This window comes from Odocoileus virginianus, chromosome 17 (assembly GCF_023699985.2).
Source record: "Odocoileus virginianus isolate 20LAN1187 ecotype Illinois chromosome 17, Ovbor_1.2, whole genome shotgun sequence".
NCBI classification, from domain to species: Eukaryota; Metazoa; Chordata; class Mammalia; order Artiodactyla; family Cervidae; genus Odocoileus; species Odocoileus virginianus.
This window is the reverse complement of record NC_069690.1, coordinates 59,631,782-59,651,603: the sequence shown is the minus strand read 5'-3', so window position 1 is coordinate 59,651,603 and position 19,822 is coordinate 59,631,782. Positions and strand designations below refer to the sequence as shown.

At 55.2% G+C, this 19,822-nt stretch overlaps 1 protein-coding gene across 1 annotated transcript in view; it reads right to left on the bottom strand.

Annotated features, from left to right (window-relative positions):
• PRKCA (protein kinase C alpha) overlaps positions 1-19,822 on the bottom strand; it is a 290,952-nt gene that overhangs the window by 14,152 nt on the left and 256,978 nt on the right. Inside the window, exons 12-14 of the mRNA XM_070480134.1 lie at positions 17,936-17,998; positions 16,759-16,897; positions 1,648-1,728 (exon numbers count right to left, since the gene is read on the bottom strand). Coding sequence (XP_070336235.1) covers positions 1,648-1,728; positions 16,759-16,897; positions 17,936-17,998 — 283 coding nt within the window. The remainder of the gene's footprint in view (positions 1-1,647; positions 1,729-16,758; positions 16,898-17,935; positions 17,999-19,822) is intronic.

Genomic DNA, 19,822 nt, shown 5'->3' with positions numbered 1-19,822 from the left:
CTGATACCGTATTCACAACCACACACGGAGCAATCACACTGTGTCGGGTGTACTGTCACAGACATGGTGCACAGTGAACAGAAGGATGTGCCGGCCTGTGCAGACACTGCTCCGTCTGCACCCAGACTCGTGCCTCCCAGGAACCCGGCTGTCTGCGGGGTCCGCGAACCAGTCCCTGCCGACGCCGAGTGGCAAACGCTCCTCATCTACGGTCTCTCTAGACTGCAGGCTTCCTGAAGGTCAGGGTCTGTGTGCTGCTCAGAACCTTCACCAGGCACATTTAATACATCTGCACTGAATGGATAATGAGTGAGTCGATGGAGGTGACTTGTCAGACAGGGTGACTCTTTCCCAAGAACAAAGATTCAGAGACTTCTCTGGGGGCATTTATTTCCCTTCTCTCCTATGAAGCCTCTTAGCTACTACGGAGGGCAAGCTCCTTGGCATACTTGGGGGCTGAAGGGAAAGAGAAAGTAACTCAGTCATGTCTGACTCTTTGTGACCCATGGACTATAGAGTTCATGAGATTCTCCAGGCCAGAATACTGGGTGGGAAGCCTTTCCCTTCTCCAGGGGATCTTCCCAGCCCAGGGATCAATCCCAGGTCTCTCGCATTGCAGGCGGATTCTTTACCAGCTGAGCCACCAGGGAAGCCCCCTTGAGGGCTGCGAGGCCATCGGAAGCTGCCCGGGAAAGAATCATCGGTAAGAACGGCTGAGATGCACCTGGGGCTCCCCAGCCCCGCAGCCCCACGCCGAGCTCGCGGCCAGCCCTCTGCCTCTCGGGGGCCATGGCCAGCGCAGCACAGGCAGGAGAGATGCATGCGGGCTCCAGACTGGCCCCTCAACACTCTGCCCCCCTCTCTCCACTGGCCAGTTGAGGAAGGAGGACGCAGCAGTGGAACCCGAGGCCCTAAAGACGGTGGAGCCACAGCCAGGAGCAGCACGGTCCGTGGGTGACCGCGGGCTGAGGTCCCCTCCCACAGGCCTGCCCCGAGACCCTGAGACGGACGTGCCCCCGGTGCTGCTAACCCACTGCGACTTGGGGGGTCGTCTGCCAATGGTGGCTCACGTCACGGCTAGTGACATGGACAGGAAGCTGCACCTTAGAAAGAAGGACTTGGGCAGCGGTGCCCTTGGTGATCTGACCTGGGTCACATGGCCGAGAGGAGCCTAAGCTTCCTTTTCTCAACTGGAGGTTCAGCCTCGCTGACTTCTGTGAAAATTACAATGAATTGACAAGGGAGAGATAAGGGCGGACGGAGAAGCTGTTAAAACACCTCTTCAGGTTTAACGAACATCTTCCTTTGACAATAACTCTGTCTCCACACACGCAGCAGCGGGTGGTTTCTGAGAGAAACAAGCTGTGACCCTCACCCCGGCCCCGGGCTGAGACATGGAAACGCAACAGGCCGCTGCCTTCCCCAACGTGCGGGGGCTTCAGTGGGTGACAAGAAAGCTGCTCTGTCTGCACCCCAAGTCAACTGGGGTTTTATGATCAGAAGATGATGTTGGCACCACTGCTCCTGCCCTCGCCAGGATCAAGGAAGTCCGACCGGAATCGGCCGCGTCCCACGACCTCGGCCCGACAGACCAGCAGCCGTCATGTCACGCGGCCACACACGAGCCCGAGATGCGGTGAAACTCACCTGCCCGGCCAACATCTCGTACAACAGGACGCCATAGGCCCACCAGTCCACGGACTTCCCATACGGCTGATAGGCGATTATCTGTGAGAAGGCAAACACATCGACTGCGCTTAGTGACCGAACAGGGAAGGCAAGCACGCAGGCGTTTACTCTCTGTTCTCCACACGAGGTGGCGATGACGCTTGTTGTTGGGTGTGAAGGGATCCTTCAGATCAGACACGCAGAGAGCTTTTGTCCCACGAGAGCTCCGGACTCCCCTGGACTCCTCTTCCGAACCCACCTGGAGACAGACTGTGTTACAGAATTTTGCTGAAAATAATAAAGATGATGGTGACAAGGAGGAGGCGGAGGAAGATAAAGGGAAAATTCCAGTTTCCTTGTGCTGCACAACAGGCCTGAGGGATCTGCTGAAGGACTGACGTTTGGAAATGTTTTGAAAAGAGACGCAAAATATAATCAAATGTACGAGCTGGACCTTGTCTGAATCTTGATTCAAACCAAATGTTAAAAAAAAAATTAGTAAGAAATACAGCCTTGAGGATGGATGATGTGAGGGGATTGTTGCTAACACTGTTCCCTGGGATACAAAGTCTGAGGGTTAGTTACAGTGTCCTTCAGTTAGAAGTGAGTGTATGCATGGCCCACGTGCCTCAGAGATGTGTCTGTGGGTGTAACATGACACGTGACATCTTAGATTTGGTTTAAATATTTTAGTAAAATGAAAGGACTGCCTGCAGCTGGCGATGCCCGGAGACCCTGTCCCTTGCTCACCCTCCACCCTCCGGAGACTCTTAGACGTGCAGGCGGCTCTAGGCCCCCTGCCCCACCCTGGGAAAGGGGGTAGTACTGACTCAGATTTCTTTTTTTTTTTTTACTGACTCAGATTTCTAAGAGACACTGCTTCGCAGGTAGGCTGTGGGCCTGAACACACACGTTGCTGACCGTGGTCAGGCCCCAGGACTTGGGTGCAAGGTTTCGACAGGTGCTCAGTACAACCACCTGCTGTTCTGCAGACAAACTGGGCTCTGGGGTGTCCTAGCGGACTCTGAGATGTCCTAGCGGACTCTGAGATGCCCTAGAGGACTCCAGGGTGCCCTAGCAGACTCCAGGGTGCCCTAGGCCATGTTCCCCCTACATCTAAGCAGATGTCCTGGGACATCAGCTAACTTCCTTCATGTCTACCCACCCTGTTCCTTTAATGTGTTACTATTTCTCGCCGGGGCATGAGAAGGATGCATCCCTGCCTCCGGTGGGTGGGAACAGGGGGCGCATGTTTGAATGTGGAAGCTTTACAGCTTGTTTCCTTGGCAAGACAAGGAGAGCCAGAGGGACCTGCAGAGAGGCCTTAGTGTCTCTTGAAGACTGCTCTTGCTTGAAAACTTAGAAGTACAAACATGAAAAGCACAAAAAACCCTACCAAAATGTGTCCCTAGTTTATATCCTAATGACCTGAAGTGCTGGAGTCCTACCAGCTCCCAATGGCCTGACCTGAGCGAGTGGAGGAACCACAGACCCTGTCTGGGAAAGGAAGGCCCGCTCGCCCAGCCCCTGCAGTGTCAGAGACAGTGCGCACCGTGCGTGGTCCCGGGAGCCGGGAACGGCTGCTATGCTCAGATTTTAGGGGACAGAACTGAGATGCACGACACTTACGAAACGTGCCTGAAACCAAACAGACAGTAAGTGGTGCTTTGAATATTGACATATTTGTTTTAAAACTACAGTTTATGGCTTTCAAATACATGGAGCCACTCACACTGGGATTAATAAAATATGAATCAAAGGCCTCTGAAGATTAGTTTAACGAGATTCAAAATCATCATTCCAGCTGTCGTAACTGTATTTCAAAAGCCCTTGAGTAAAATTTGTTCTTGTAACTATATTAAAGCAAGGCCCTGCAATCTGTGCTCATTAATCAGTGTTTTAGTGTTTTTTTAAAAAGAATTTTTAATAGAAGGGTAGTTGATTTACAATATTGTGTTAGCTTCAGCTATACGGCAAAGTTATTCTGTTATATACACATGCACGCGTTTGTGCTCAGTCACTTCAGTTGTGTCCGGCTCTTCTGTGACCCCATGGACTGTAGCCCGCCAGGCTCCTCTGTCCACGAGATTCTCCAGGCAAGAACACTGGTGTGGGTTGCCATGCTCTCCTCCAGGGGATCTTCCTGACCCAGAGATCAAACAGCGGATTTTTAACCACCTGAGCCACCAGGGAAGACTATATATATACACATATATATATATACACACATACACACACATATATATACACACATACACACATATATATACACACACACATATACACATATATATCTATGTTTTTTTTTTAATTCTTTTCCATTGTAGGTTATTATAGGATATAGAATATAGCTCTCTGAGCTGTATAGTAAAACTGCTGTTTATCTATTTCAGTTTTTGTTTATTCTGAACACAGGCTGTGCGGAGGCCCCCCGCTGCTGTGTGACCCACGAGGCTGAAGTGCGGCCCAGGTGGGGGACCAGCTTTACCTCGGACTCCACTCCCACACACATTGAGCATCTCACCACCCAGGCCTGTCTGCTCGGGGGCTGGAAGGTGCCCCCAGAGTTCGGGGAACTGTCAGAAGTCAAGGGTGAGGAACCCTGACTCTGGCCAGACTGACCCACACACCCTAAAGGCCACCTGAAGCTTCTGGTGCTGTTTGTTCTCACTCTTGTATCGATGTGCTCCTCGCGGTCCAGGGCCACAGAGTTAAGCTCTCCTGACTGGTGCTGAGGGCCCCGCTGCATCCTCTGAGGCGATGGCCTTGGTCAGCCCCTGGAGCCCTGCTCAGAACGCACGAGGCCGCTCTGAACCCCACAGCACCTGCAGGGTGCGGTGTAACAGGACAGCCTTAGGGGTTAGCGGGAGCATTTCCTCCTGGGGACCCTGAGAGTCCATCACCCCGGCTTGTGCCCTGGATGGGATGAGACGGCTCTAAGATCTGAGTTGCCAGGGAAGTGGTGACCTCAGCGCCGCTCACCCCCGTTTAGCAAGAAGCAGACTTTGCCCCCAGTGAGCTGCTATTAACAAACATCTCCACCTCGCTGCAAAGGCGAACCTGCTAGAGAAGGAGCCCACGAAAGATCTGAGCACGTAGAAGCAGAGGATTAAGGTGCTGGCTCCCTGCCCCGTGAGCTGGGGAGGCCCGCACTGCCCCCCTGAGCAGCCACTCAGCCACGTGCAGCTCCAAGCCTCTGAGAAGCAGCACTGCAAACGGAGACGCGCTCCGGGTGCAAAACCCCCAAATGCACAATACCCCATGCACAGTCGTTCACTTTGGATATACTGGGTTAAATAAGATATATTGGAACTAACTTCCCTTCTTTCTTTTTTCAGACACATGGCTGCTTGAAGGCAGTCCTGGCTTGCATTTTATTCCTCCTGGACAGGGCTGGTCCAGACTGAGTCCTAACAGCTCTTACCATCCAGTGGGTTGCCCCGGCCCCCACCCGCCCAGGAAGCCAGCTTTGGGCCGAGGCCGTGGCTCAGGGACTGCAGCGTGGACGGGAGGCTGCCTTGGGTCTGTCCCCAAAGGGGACGGGCACAGGGTCTCTGGCACTGGGGGCACAGCACAGCCCAGGAGATGCCCAGTGCCCTGCGGACCCCAGAGGGGCTGCCCTGGCGACACGGTTCCCATCACAGGAAACTCACGAGGGGAGAGGCAGGCTCGCAGGAAGGCTGGAGTCGGTGACCTCTCAGTGGCACACGGGAGGCAGAGGTGGGCCCCGGGTGTCTGTCATCGTGACCGTTACTATAGCCCCTCAAGCCACGTGTTCAGGGGCGTTAGGATGTTGCCAATGGCTGCCTGTCTTGTAAACGGGGTATAAACAGCTTTTTACCAGCCTGGGCGCAGGACCAGGGAGGAAGGGGCTGGGGGGGCGGCGGGCAGCCCTGGTCTCCTAGGAGGCCACAGGCCAGCAGCAGCTGGAAGGATGTTGCTCCAGGAGCACTCACCCCTCTGTCCTGGGCCGGGGCCACACAACCTGCCCGAAGCGGACGGGGCTTCGTGGAATCAGGGGCAGCGTGTGCAGCTTCAGATGCGCTGAGAGCAGCAACAATCAGGACTTTCACCAAGGGCCAGGGTGTCCTCTCCGTCGGCACACGGAGCCCTCGCGAGACCCCGGCAATAGGCGCAGTCCATTTCAAAGATGAAGGAGGAGGTACAGAGAAGTTAAGTAGCTTAATTCAGCCTTAGGCTGAACAGCCAGTCAGGGGCAAAGGTGGGACTTGAACCCGGGGCGTCCGGCCTTGGCCCCCATGATCTGGACAACGGTGGTGGTGCCATCGTTACAGCCGATGAACCTGCAGCCGTACCTCGTCATCCCCTGAGCCCAGGTTTACGTCAGGGCTCACTCTTGGCCTGGGGTCCTATGGGTTTTTGAAAATGTATCATGACGTGTGCCATGATTGTACATGAGAGTCTCTGCATCCTCAGACCCCTCTGTGCCCTGTCCCCACTCCCCGGACCACGACAATGACTAATCTTTTTCATGGTCTTCCTAGTTTTGCCTCTTCCAGATGCTTAGAGCTGAGCACACACTGTGAGCAGTGTTTTCAGGCTGGCTTCTTTCACTTAGTCGTATGTACTGAGGCTCTCCCAGGTTTTTTCAGGGCTTGAGGGCTCCTCTCTTTAGTGTTGAATAATACTCTACCACTCAGACGCGCCACAGTTTATTTACTCGCTCACCTGCAGGAGGACGTCTCACCAGCACCCAGGGTTTGGTTGCTACAACTAAAGCTGCTGTAAGCACATGCGTGCGGGCTTTTGTGCAGATGTATGTTTTCAGTTCATCTGGGTAAACACTTAGAAGCAAGAAGGCAGGATCGTACGGTGAAGACTATGTTTAGCTTTGTAAGAAAATACCAAACTGTCTTCCACAGGGATTGTGCTAATTCTGAAGGAGGCACACGTGAAATTCTAAATAAACTGCCAGACTTCTGATCTGGTGGGAAGACCCCGCCCCACATGCACACCTGGTGTGTCCGGTTCTGGAATGTGCTCCAGCAGGTTGTCAGTGGTCCTCGGATGAGGAGTCAGGAACACAGTTTCCCGGGGAGAAAGCACCCTCATTTCAAGGCTCTGTGGAAAAGCTCTAAGCTCTCACTTTAGCCAGCCTCTCTCCAGCGCCTCTGTAACATTGCTCGTCAAGGGATAAGGCAGGAAGCTGACCACGGAACAACCAGGGCTGGAAGAACACCATCCTAGTTGCCCTGGGTCCCCCAGCCTCTTCAGCCCCATGCCAAACTAACTTCCACGTTTCCTGTTGCATCAAAAGAATGGGACATCTTCAGATTCTTTCTCTTCTCCCAACATGAAGTTTCCAAGAACCTTCTTACAGAGAAGTACATGAGGAATGTGATACAGTAACAGAGGCTGAGTTTTAATCCCACCTAAGCCTCCTTGCACCGGATGCATCTCCCGTATCCATGGGGGTGGCCAGGGCCTGGCGGGCTCAGGAGCAGGGACACAGAGCCGGTGGGGAAGACCCAGGGCTCCACCTGGGGGGGATTCTCAGAGCGGGTGGCGGGTCCCTCGGGCCCTGCGGACCCCAGCCCTGTAAGGACTCCAGCTAAGGAGGCCAGGAGGGCGCTGCAAGGGTGGGGACGGTCCACCGCGGCCGGCACACAGCTCAAACCCAGCGAGCCCTCTGCAGCCTGGGAACCGTGGTTTTAGATTGCTTAAATGCAGATGGAAACATGTTAGAAAGATGATCAGTCTTCTGAGCCTTTTGGCAGGAACAGTTGCTCAAACTGGCGAAATCTAAAATTTAGATGAAGGCAAAGCCTAAAACGTGTTCTCTCTAGCTCTTAGCAGAAAATGCTTGCTGATCCCAGCTGGGTAACCAGAGCGGGGCCCTCCTGCCTGGGTCCTGGAGCCTTTGAGACCTGCCCCCTTTAGGGAGCGTGCTGAGAGTTCTCTGACACGGAGCCCAGCTGTGCAGGGGACTCCCCCTACCCCACCCCCCCATCCTGGATGGCCTCTGTGGGGGGACAGGCCTCACCTCCACCAGAATCTAGCTTATGCGCCTCCCCTGGATGCAGAGCTGCCTGTGGACGTGCTCTGACCTAGAGAACGTGGCGGGCATGACATAGTACCTGAGTTCTAGGTGCAGCTTAAGGGGCCTCAGTGAGGCTCTCTGAAGCTCTCAATGAGCCACTGAAGGAGGAGAAATGTCACACAGGACAGACCACACAGAGCAGGACCCGGGGGGCCTCAGCAAGAGCCAGAGCCCCGGACCCCCGTGGACCCTCCAGAGTCCAGCGGGCCAAGCCGGCCGGCACAGCCCTGCTGAGTCCTGACTCGAAGAATCCCAGTGCTAACTCAGCTGTAGTTTTAAGCCCTTACGTCTTGGGGTGGTTACACAGCAGCAGATCATTGAAACAACTGTCAAATAAGAGACACAACTGTATGAAGCCCTTCTTGAAGGCCAGCCAGGTTTATTACGGGCAAAACCTCATCCTCAAAGTCACGCTCTGAAAACGGCAGTGACGATTCCCATTTTACAGACATCACCCCGAGTTCTTTAAAGAGCAGAGCTATAGCCAGAGTTGACTAAACGATGACAAAGAAAAAGTCACACAATCAAACAGAACTCTTCCCTTCTCGGAAACATCCTGTCTGTGTGGTGCTATTAGACAGCCACGCTGAATCAATCCAGAATCAACGTGTGGCTGTCAGCCTCTGACCTCGTGAGGGGCTCTCAGGCTCGGCCGCTGCGGCCTGGTCACTGGTCTCCCTCAAGGGTGGTAGGTGGGGGGCTGACTCACTGCCTGGCGCCCCCGCTGGACCCCTACCCCCAACTATCTCAGGCCTCCTCTGCCGAGCATGGAGCAGTTCACAATGCTCCTGGCGCGTCTGAACAAGATGACCACTTGTGCAGATACAGAACGAACTGGATGTTAGGAACACATTTTGTGCCTGTGAGACCTTTATCAGCCAGAATAGAGGATTTTTAAGAGTTTCACAGTCTGGTCAGTCTGCACAGATGCCAGCGGTAAAAGAGCAAGGGTACACTGAGGTGTGAAGACCACAGGCCAGCCCTTCTGGGCGGCTCCCTGGAGCCTGCCATGCCACCTGCGGTCTGCGAGCCCCCACCGGGCATCGCTCCTTCTCCTTGTCTGCAGAACAGGCAGCACGCCTCTCACCCGCAGGACTGTCGTCAGAATGAAACCATGGGGCGGGTTCAGGAGTGTGGTCCACGATCCGCAAGGAGAACACTGCACGCCATCTCTGCCCAGACGCCTGCCTGCTCCTCCCCAGGGCCCGGGGCAGTTTTGCAACAAAAGGAATTCAGTTATTTTGGCCCCATTTTTAAGATTTAAACAAATCTTCAACGAAAGGGCCAATGAGTGCAGCCACAGAATGCCCGGAGTCACGGCACGTCAGCGCATCCGGCTCGGCGGACACGGATGGGTGTGGACAGGGGCAGGCGTCCATCCCCGGGAGGCCTCCCGCCGGGACCGCGGCCGCTGTGGAGGGAGCTGAGGAGCCTTGGTGCAGAGCCCAGGTCGGCCGAGGACTTGAGGCCATGGGGAAATAAACGGACCTCTGCCCCTGTGGGTAATCATCTGGAAAATAGGGCCAACAGCACCGAGTTTGCAGATTAAAGTGCGTCTCCACTCAGCAGGGCGTCCATCCAGGGGTGGCTGATCCACAAGAAGCTGGTCTTCTCTGGGGGAGCGTGGGAGAGGGAGGAGAGGAAGAGGGGAGGGAGCGTGGGAGGGGAGGGGAGGAGCGGAGGAGCGTGGGAGGGGGAGGGGAGGAGCGTGGGAGGGGGAGAGGAGGGAGCGTGGAGCGGAAGGGGGGAGCGGAGGAGCGTGGGAGGCGGAGGGGGGAGCGGAGGAGCGTGGGAGGGGGAGGGGAGGGGCGTGGGAGGGGAGGGGAGGGTGAGTGGAGGGGGAGCGGAGGGCGCGTGGAGGGGGAGGGGGAGCGGAGGAGCGTGGGAGGGGGAGGGGAGGAGCGTGGGAGGGGAGGGCGCGTGGAGGGGGAGGGGGAGGGGGAGGGGAGGAGCGTGGGAGGGGGAGGGGAGGAGCGTGGGAGGGGAGGGGGAGAGGAGGGGGGAGCGGACGAGCGTGGGAGAGGGAGGGGAGGAGCGTGGGAGGGGAGGGTGCGTGGAGGGGGAGGGGAGGGCGCGTGGAGGGGGAGGGGGAAGGGGAGGAGCGTGGGAGGAAGAGGGGAGGAGCGTGGGAGGGGGAGGGGAGGGCGCGTGGAGGGGAGGAGGGAGCGGAGGAGCGTGGGAGGGGGGGAGGGAGCGTGGAGGGGGAGGGGGGAGCGGAGGAGCGTGGGAGGGGGAGGGGAGGGAGCGTGGAGGGGGAGGGGGGAGCAGAGGAGCGTGGGAGGGGGAGGGGGGAGCAGAGGAGCGTGGGAGGGGGAGGGGAGGAGCGTGGGAGGGGGAGGGGAGGAGAGTGGGGGGGGAGGGGAGGGAGCGTGGAGGGGGAGGGGAGGAGAGTGGGGGGGAGGGGAGGGCGTGTGGAGGGGGAGGGGAGGCGAGGGACGAAACGGGCTGGACCCTCTCAGGGACATCACAGGAGGGGCCCGAGGCTCCAGAGAACTGGTAAACCCATTCAGCTATGATGCCAGGAAAACTATGAGACAAAGAACCGCGGGCGGACGATAGAATAAAGGTAATATAAGCAACATCACTCCTGTAAAGAGCCCGTGCAATCCCCCTCCCTTCCACAGCGCCTGGCCCGGGCTCTTTAGCCGCTCCTCTGGAGGCAGGCAGCTGCTTCATTGTCTCTCACGAGGCTGGAGTCGCTGGACCGTGACCCGACACGGAGGGAAATCGGCCTTTGATGGAAAGAAGCGCCTTCCTGTTTATCGTTCTCTTTCTTAATCGAGGGCTTTCTCCGAGGCCGCGCCCCGGCTGGTGTGGGGTCTGCGCTCACAAGCCCGACCTCAGAGAAGCCGTTGCACCCTCACGGGCTTCTGTCTCTTCTCCCCGTCGCTTCTCGTCTGTCAGGCGCTAATTTACCGCCTGGCTGCCCGCCTGCGTGCACCAAATGAGGCCCTTGTTCATGTGCCTTTCAGATCCTCTCGTATTCGCTCCCTCACTCAGCGACCTATTCCCAGAGACCAGGAGGCATCTCCAGGGAGGAGGGTATTCTGGCCTCTTGGGCCATCTGGGTTCCTGGGCTCACTTCCCGTCCACCTTCAGACCCTCGGGGGTCCCCAGCCATGGATGAGGGGAGCCGCGAGGCCACCGTCCCTGCTCTGTTCCCTGTCACCACCCCACACCCGTCCTGCTGGCCACGGCAGCTCCAGACTCCCAGGTAGGGGTAGGGACTCCTCAGTGAACAGCGACCAAGGGTCCTGCAGAATGAGCTCAGTTGGAGACAAAGAAATAAGTAACTACGTGAGGACGTGATGTGGTCCATCAGAGGGTGACGTGTGCCACCGAAGGGACCAGGGACGGGGCGGGGGAGGCAGGTTTGCCACCTGCACCAGGGTGGCAGGGAAAGGCGACGTCCCGCAGGTGACATCTGAGCTAAGCGCAGGCCGGCCCAGGTGGACGGAGGGAGAGGAGAATCAGACTATTTCACATAAAAACGGAGACTTCTGGCAGCTCTCGGGCAGTGCAGGGCTGAAATGAGAGTCCAGGCCCCCAGGACCGGTCTGCAGCTCTGGGACTCCATCCGGCCCCCAGCGCTGGATGACGGGCTTCATATCAGCTTCTGGGCAGCCGGCGGGGGCCGGGGGCGGGCATGCCTGCAGGCTTCTCCTCTCAGGAGTGTCCCGGGCTGGAGGCCCCTCTGTCGTCGCCCAGGGGAACACGGGCTCCTCCGCGGCTCTGAGCTCTCCCGGGCAGCGGCCCACGTCGAACAGCTTCCGACCCTCGGGCAGCCCCGCCCCCACGGGCCCCGAGCCGGGAGAATGCCCGAGGGGAGGGGCTCCGAGCTGCAGGCGCCCCCTGGCTTCTGGCGGGGGCGGGGTCTGCCCGGGTCTGCCGCTGGGCACCATCCTGACTCACTGCCTTAGAGATGAAAGGGTCTGGTCGTGAGCCCCTCAGACATTCCAGAAGCCGTGGTCCGTATCACTCACGGCCCTTTCCCTCGGGGCGTTTCCTCCTCTCTGGAGATGGAGCAGTTCGTGCAGAGGACACACAGGCTTTGTGCTGGGGTCTCGGCTCCAAATCCCACCCCTGCCTCCCCCAAGTCCTGTGTCAAGTGTGACAGGCAGAAGCTGTGTTCCGAGGGCTTGGTCCTCAGTGGAGGGTCCCTGCGTCGTGGGTGACGCCCTCTGAGTGGGGGCTACACGCCCTGCCCCACCAGGCTGTGAGGAAGGGTTCTGCCGGGTGTACGTTCCAGCGGCTTCGCCCCCACTGCAGGCCGGGGCCGCAGATGCTGCCTCGCTCTCTCCCGGAACAGAGCTGCCGGAGGGTCCTTGACTGACTGGATCTCGCACGCCAGGATAGCTGACTTTCAGGTGGGGGATGAGGTCCAGATGAGGCCTTGGGGATTCTCTAGCTGACCTCGAAGTGTCCTTTCTACGTCAGAACAGAGTCGCCTTTCAGCTTCAGGAACTAGTTTCTGATTTGGGTCCCTTTCGTGGGTGTCCATCTCGGCTGCAAACGTGTGTTAGTGACATTTTCAGCCTTTGTTCATCTTCACTGGTTAAGGAGATGTTACAAAAACCACTTCAAGGTTTTTGAACAGTCACAAATATTTAAGCCTCCGCTTTGCCTGTTAAGGAAAATGCCACCTAAGATAATCACTTGGCCTTTGCCTGACAGGAAGGTTTACACAGAAGACAGGATTATTTTCACCTCTGAGCAATTCACAGACTTTGAACCTAGATGGTCTTTTCTATACCCTGCAATGATTCCTTAAGCGAAATATTCCAAGTCCCGGACACACATGAAGAAAATGCGAGCAAAAGGCACAGCACCTGCAGTCACTCCTGACAGAGCCGCCTATGGAGTGCCGCTTACTCCTCAACGGGGGTCATGTGGAATCCGGGTGTAGATCTGGTTCCATCGGTGTCACCTCTTCTACTGCAAATGGGGAGCACTTCCCGGGGAAGGCTCCACAGCAGGCCTGCAGGATGCTCCCCCGTGGTGGAGATGGCTGGAGCCAGGGGCAGCAGCTGGAGGCCGGCAGTTTTTAGTAATGTCACCTCAGACCATCCCTTACCACCTTGGTCACCTCGTCTGAGATACGGGCCTGGGGTTCTGTTTCTCTGTGGGGTTTGTCACGAGGAGAAGGAGAGAAGGGCCCGGCACGCAGGGGACACTGCAGAAACGGTGGGCTGCGCTTTATCATTGCTTGCATAGTGGGAACAAGGAGAGGAATGAAGGCTGACAGGGCCTGAGGATATCTGGGGCCAGACATGTGATCCTGGGTGTAGTAAGGGGCCCCGAGTTGGTTTTCCACAAATCCCTCTCTGACAGCTTGTTCCCAGCATCCTTTTCTTTGACAGATGTTCCCAGGATCCTTTTCTCCAAGGGGTGTTCCCATCCTCTCTCTCTTAAATAATGTTCCCAGGGTCCCTCTCTGACACCTGGTTCCAAGCATCCCTCCCACTGAAAGTATTTCCAGAATTCCCCTCTCTGATGGATGTTCCCGGCATCCCTCTCTCTGATGTCATGCTCCCAGAATTCCTCTCTCTGATGTCATATTCCCACCATCCCTCTGATGTCACATTCCCAGAATTCCCCTCTCTCATGGATGTTCCCAGCATCCCTCTCTCTGAAGCCATGCTCCCAGCATCTCTCTCTGATGATGTTCCCAGAATTCCTTTCTCCGATGGATGTTCCCAGAATCCCTTTCTCTGATGGATGTTTATAGCATCCCTCTCTCTGACAGCATGTCCTCAAGTTCTGAGCATGACATGGCCAGCCCCATACAGGTGAGATCTCTTAAATGGCAATCAATATTGGTTCAAAGTGTCTTTTCCAGGTCAACCTAGTCTCTGCTGTCCCAAGTAAGTGAGCAGGAAGACAGCAGTGGTCAGGGTCTTCTAGGAGAGTCTTCTAGAAGGCTGCAGGAGGCTTACAATCCAGGGTGAGTCAAGTGAACAAAATCAATGCCAGGAGCAACAACTCTCCAAGTTACAGACAACCTCATGAGGTGGACATCATCACGCCCCTTTATAGCTGGAGACTAAAGCCTCGGGTGTTTAAGTAACTTGACTAAGTGGTACAAGCAGTATTCCAAAATAATGACTGTGGTTCTAGAAGGTGCTTAGAGGAAAAAGCCAATCTGAAAAGGTGATACTGTATGACTCCATCCTATAACATTTTTGAACTGACAACATCATGCAACAGAAAACAGATGAGTGGTTGCTGGGGGTCAGGGATGGGTAGGGTGCAGGAAGTGGGTGGGCGTGGTTATGAAAGGACAAAAAGGGGGGCTGCTGTGGGGGCCAGTCAATCTATACCTGGACAAGGTGCTGGAGCTGTCAGCTGACGCATGGTCAAGCTGCACAGCGCTATATAAACACACAGCGAAGAGTGCAAGTTTATAGAAAGGCTCAGAGTTACCACGATACGTTAGTATATGTTCAGGCGGAGGAAGGAGGTATCATTTAGTGAGAGGCAGTGGGCTGAACCATGCTCCCTTCCCTCAGAGATCCTAACCCCCAGAATCTGTAAACACGCTCCTTCCACTTAGTAGAAGAAATTTTGCAGCTGTGGATAAGTTATAGATTCTGAGATGGGAAGATGACTCTGGAGTATATGGGTGAAGCCCATGAAAGCCCAACAGTCCTGATGAGAGGCAGGCTGGAGGGCTGGGGCTGGAAGAGACAGAAAGAGATTCTGAGACGTGATGCTGTCAGCACAGACTGCGGAGGAGGGAACCAGGAGCCAAACGCCTGCTCAGAGGCTAGAAAAGCAGACAGAGTCCCCCTGAAGCTGCTGCAGGGACGGTCATTCCACAGTAACCCAATGAGACTGAATTTTGACCCCTGACCTCCAGAGCTATAAGAGAAAAAGGTTTGCGTTGCTGTGATCCACTAAGCTGGTAGTGAGATAGCAGCTATATGAAATTAATACAAGAAGGAACCTTGGGAAAAAAGGCAACAAATTTCAATTATTTGGGCGATTTCCTCTATGTGGAATGCTCTCATCCCTGGCGATATCAGATGGCTGAGGCATTACTGAACATGAGAAGCTATTTGTTTGATCAGCAGAGACCTGGTCTTGACGGAGATGAAGCTCAAAGCCACCTTGATCCCTCAAACTGCTGCCGTTCCCTGCCATCAAGCTTTGGCAGCATCTGGTGGGTGGTACTTGGAGCTGGCGCAGCTCATAATCACAGCCTGTTTAATCCATGTCAGCCAAGAGAAGCCTCCAGAATAAATACTACATCCAGAGGGCATATTTTTTCTGTACCATCTCTTTATGCTTCATATTTGAAAAACATTTAAACTCACGATATACCTGGAGAAACTAAGGTGTGAGTTCTTTGCAGGTAAAGAGGTTAGGTAGGTTAAGGATCAAGAGAATAATTGGACATGTAATTCAGAATTTATGGTTTTAAGTAAATCTAAGCCTGCTTCTACATGAAGAATATAACAAGCAAAAAAAAAAAATTCCCTTGACAAAGGAATAAAAGTTAGCTTCCGTTTGGGAATAATGGCTGTAACAGAGGGTCCCAGGTGCAAACACTGCACCCGGCACCTTTAGTTCTCAGAGCAACTCTTCAGGGAGCACAGAGCTGTCCCTGACTCGCCACTGCAGAAACAGGCTCGGAGGGGTTAGGGAGCTTGCTTGCGCTCCCACAGCCTGTAAATAATAAAGTCTGGACTGGCGCTCACGTTGGTCGGATCTCCAAGCTCATGTCTTGCTCTCGCTACCGCCTCAGAGATAAGTGTGTGAGGCAGCATCTTGAATAAATACCACAAAGTCACCAAGAGCTAACATGAGAGCTCTACAGAGAACTGAAGGTTGGCCTAACTTGGAATTCACCACCTGCTCCATCCCGGAGCTCAGTGGGGAAGGGACTGTGCCATCCACACGGCAGGGCGTGGACAGCATGTCAGCTCCATAGAGGCCCGGGGTGGTAACCCACCCACTCACTGGCAGGTAGGAAGTTTCATAATGCAGGAGGAAAACTGCTCCATGTGTTATAACAAAGACAGAGTGGCAGGGCCGCTGCTGTCAACACACGAATCCTGCAACCGCTTGGCCAGACCCCATGGGTATGCCCGTCCCGGCCGAGACGCCAGGATCCACGCCAGCATGCTGCTGAGGACATTTGCTGTTGTTGGTAGTCGCTCAGTTGAGTCTGACTCTGTGTGACCCCATGGGCTGTAGCCCGCCAGGCTCCTCTGTCCATGGGATTCTCCAGGCAAGAACACTGGAGTGGGTTGCCATTCCCTTCTCCAGGGGATCTTCCTGACCCAGGGATGGAACCTGCGTCTCCTGTCTAGGCAGGTGGGTTCTTTAACACTGGGTCACCTTTGGAGAACCAAGTATTACCTATAAAATAGCATGGTATCTAATAGGCTAGTCACTCTGATTTTTTGACACAGACAACAAACTAGTGGTCACCAAAAGGGAAGGGGGGCAGGACAAATGAGAAGTTTGGGATTAACGGATATACACCATTGCATAGAAAACAGATAGACAACAAGGACCTACTACACCGCACAGGGAACTATATTCAGGGTCTTATAATAATCTACAATGGAAAAGAATATGAATATATTCTTACAGTAACTGAATCACTTTGTGTACACCTGAAATTAACATGACATTATAAATCAACTATATTTCAATAAAAAGTAAACACAAAACAAAAAAATGAATCACTTTGATTTTGCTAAAATCCCATCATTGGGACCATCCCTGAGCCCGTGTTTCCACATGGAGCTTCTCACAAGCAAGGTCCCTCCTTCTCCACCCCGTGGTGGTTCTTACATTCCTTTGCCTGTGACTGTAAGAAATGCATTTTTCCCATGCACCCACCTCACACATATGTGTAACAGAAACAAAAGTTCCGTGAAGCACGATGTGTCCTCACTGTGTGCACAGAGCTCTCACGCTTTCTTTTTCTGTATTTGCTCCACACACGCTGACGGGTGATGCCGGGTCCCATCCACACCCCACGAGTGGTTGTGTTTCATGGCGAGTGAGCAGCCTACCTCTGGGGCGATGTAGTCGGGGGTCCCACAGAAGGTCCTGGTCGTGACGCCGTCCATCATGTGCTCCTTGCACATCCCAAAGTCCGCGATCTTGATGTGCCCTTCCGAGTCCAGCATGACGTTGTCTAACTTCAGGTCCCTGCAAGGAAGCAGGTGCATCAGCGTCCCTCCGCACACTACTGCTTCGCTCTGCCTCGTTAGTACAGGCCTGGGAGAGCTGGGGCAGGACCTGCCACCTAGCAATTTTCCATCTCTAGAGCCCAGCACAGTGCCTAGGGTACTTGTATGCATGCCGAGTCGCTTCAGTAGTGTCCAACTCTGTGTGACCCCATGGACTGTAATCCCCCAGGCTCCCCTGACCATGGGATTCTCCAGGCAAGAAGACTGGAATGGGATGCCATGCCCTCCTCCAGGGGATCTTCCCGACCCAGGGATCAAACCCAGGTCTCTTATGTTTCCTGCATTGGCAGGCGGGTTCTGTACCACTAGCACCACCTGTGAAGTGCACCTATGGTACAGCAGATGCTTAATAAATCAGACTGAGTGAGTGACAGAGCCAGTGACGCCCACCTTGACTGCAGATGAATCACTGGAGACTCAGCTGAGCAGCTCCGAGCGGACTGCACCCCAGTTTGTTGGTGTCCCACCCAGAGGGCTCAGGCTCCCCGCCGGGGCGCAGACCGCAGGCTCAGAACCACTGCACTGTGCACTCGGCCCCCTCATTCTGCCTGGCGTCCTGATCACTCTCCGCTTAGTGCTGGCCGACGTCCAGCCTTCACCGTAACCAGCAATGGCAGGAACCGGACCCGGCGGCCTCCCTCTCCCCACCCACCCCAGCTCCCCGCACTCCTCTGCTGAGCATCACTAGCAGAAACTCAGCCCGCACGGTCCCTGACCCTCACGCCACATGAAAGGCAGAGGAAGGAGCCGGCAGGGGAGAGAAAAGCTCGTTTTCTTGCAGAAGCAGAATTGAGATCCAGAGACCAGAAGCTGGACCACATTTGCCCGGAGGCTGCAGAGAACGGTGGGTCCCAGCAGGTGTCCATGATGGGGTAGGGGGGACTGTCCTCTCCAGGTTTGACACCCCCTCTCCCCTCAACAGAATCACACGCCCATGGAGTTCAGAGGGCCAGCAAAGCTTCCTCTGTGCTGCAAGCAGCAGGGCCTTGATACACACCGATAAATGATTCCTCTTTTATGAAGAAAGAACAGCCCGATGGAAATCTCTGCCGCATAGAACCTGCAAAAGAAAATGTCTGTCGGGCGTCCGGCTTGTTCCCTCCGGCCTTCTGGATACTTTCTGCCCTCAAGATCAGGCATCAGAATGGCACAGGAAGGGAAGACCCTGGACCGTCAGAGACCAGTACTGGCCTACAGGCAACTCCGACCCTCTGCAGTTTTATGACCCCAGCTTCCCCAAGGGATGACACAGCTGATAAAATCAGTGAAGCAGGTTTATTACCTGTCGCCAAACAAGCCCTTCTTGTCTGGGGCAGGTGGACAGGTAATTTACTGCTTAAAAGAAATTTTGAGCGCAATCTTTTAAAGAGTAGCTGTCTGCTAGGCTATTCTATGTCAGGGCTACAACAGACTGAAGCAAATTTCCATTTTCCCCCTCAAGGACAGAATACCTTAGTGTTTGAAAACACACCTATGCTCTGGATGACAAAGGTCAGTGTGTGCTGAACTCTGGGGCTGGTTTACTCACCCCCACACCCTCACACAATTCATACCTGGTGCACCTTTTAAATAATTCATGATAGGAAGCAGTTACAGCCATTGCTTCATTGATCCATTAAATGGATCAATATCTGAAACTCCAAATAAACGCTGAAGGAGGTCTTACAATCTGCTTTGCGTTTAGTTCTTGAAGCCTGAGAAGCCACAAGACTCTGCCTGCACAAACAGCACTCTTGCAAGGCTTCAGTAAGCAGGCGCGTTTACATGAGTGTGTTTACATGAGTGTGTTTACGGGAGCGGAGGAAGGACCCCTGACTACAAGGCCCACACTCTCAACAGGGGGCCGTCTCTGAGGGCCAGCGGGAGGTGGGGAAGAGGAGAGGAGGGGTCACGGGTGACTTTCCTGTGACATTCTCCTTTTCTGTATTTTTAAAATATAAAAACGTTCCAGTGACACAGATACAACTGAAGGCACCAAATGGGACGCCCGTGGGTTTCTTCTCGATGGAGGGAGGCTGTTCTGACCTTGGCTCCGACCGCTCTGAGTGGTCAGGCTCAGCTCTGTCATTAGCGCGTTTAATGCCTTGTAACTAACAACACAGGAGACAGGATCAGGGGAGGGATTTCTGAAAACGGAAAAGTAAAAATAAAAGCAGAAACCACCAGCCCTGAGAGAGCCCCCACGAATGTCCTGCTCTGCCTCTGGTGGGTCTCCCCAGGCCAGCTCAGCCCACGTGGGCCAGGGCGGCTCGTTTATTGTTTGGACTGAACGCCAGGAGAGCTTGATGGACGGCTGCTCAGGTGATTAACTGGGGCTCCTGGCACTACACGTCTTCACCGGGGTGAAAGAGCTTTGCTTCTATGAGTTCCCCGTGACTTCCTAGCCCTGGAATACGGGCTGATTCTCCAGGTCTCACGCCCCGCCTCTAGATGGATGATTCTCAGTCTCCCCTGGAGCCTGCGTCTCCCTGACGGCAGGATTCCTGCCTCCCGGCCTCGAGGCGCGGGCACCCCACTGAAACCTCCCCGACCTCCTCCCGGACGGCGGCGCCTCCCAAGCCTACAGGGCCGTCACCCTAGCGCCCAGCCCCGGTTCGCTTCCCCGGAACGCTTGCCCAGGACGCTGATGCCCCTGGGGCTCCAAGGTCGCGCCGCTGCGTGCTTTCTGCAGACTGTCGGCTCCTCCTCCACCAGCCCCACGCCCCAACCCCCGTCTCCTCTGGCAGGGAGCCCCCGGTGCTGTCAGGCCCCGAGGACCCCAGGCTCTCTTGCTCCTCGCCAGGCCCTCGCCCCGCCGGGCGCAGCACCCAGAGCCCCTTCCGCTGCTCCGCGCGCGAGGGAATGACTCAGGGGCCGGGATGCTGGCGGCTGCGCTCCCAGGGAC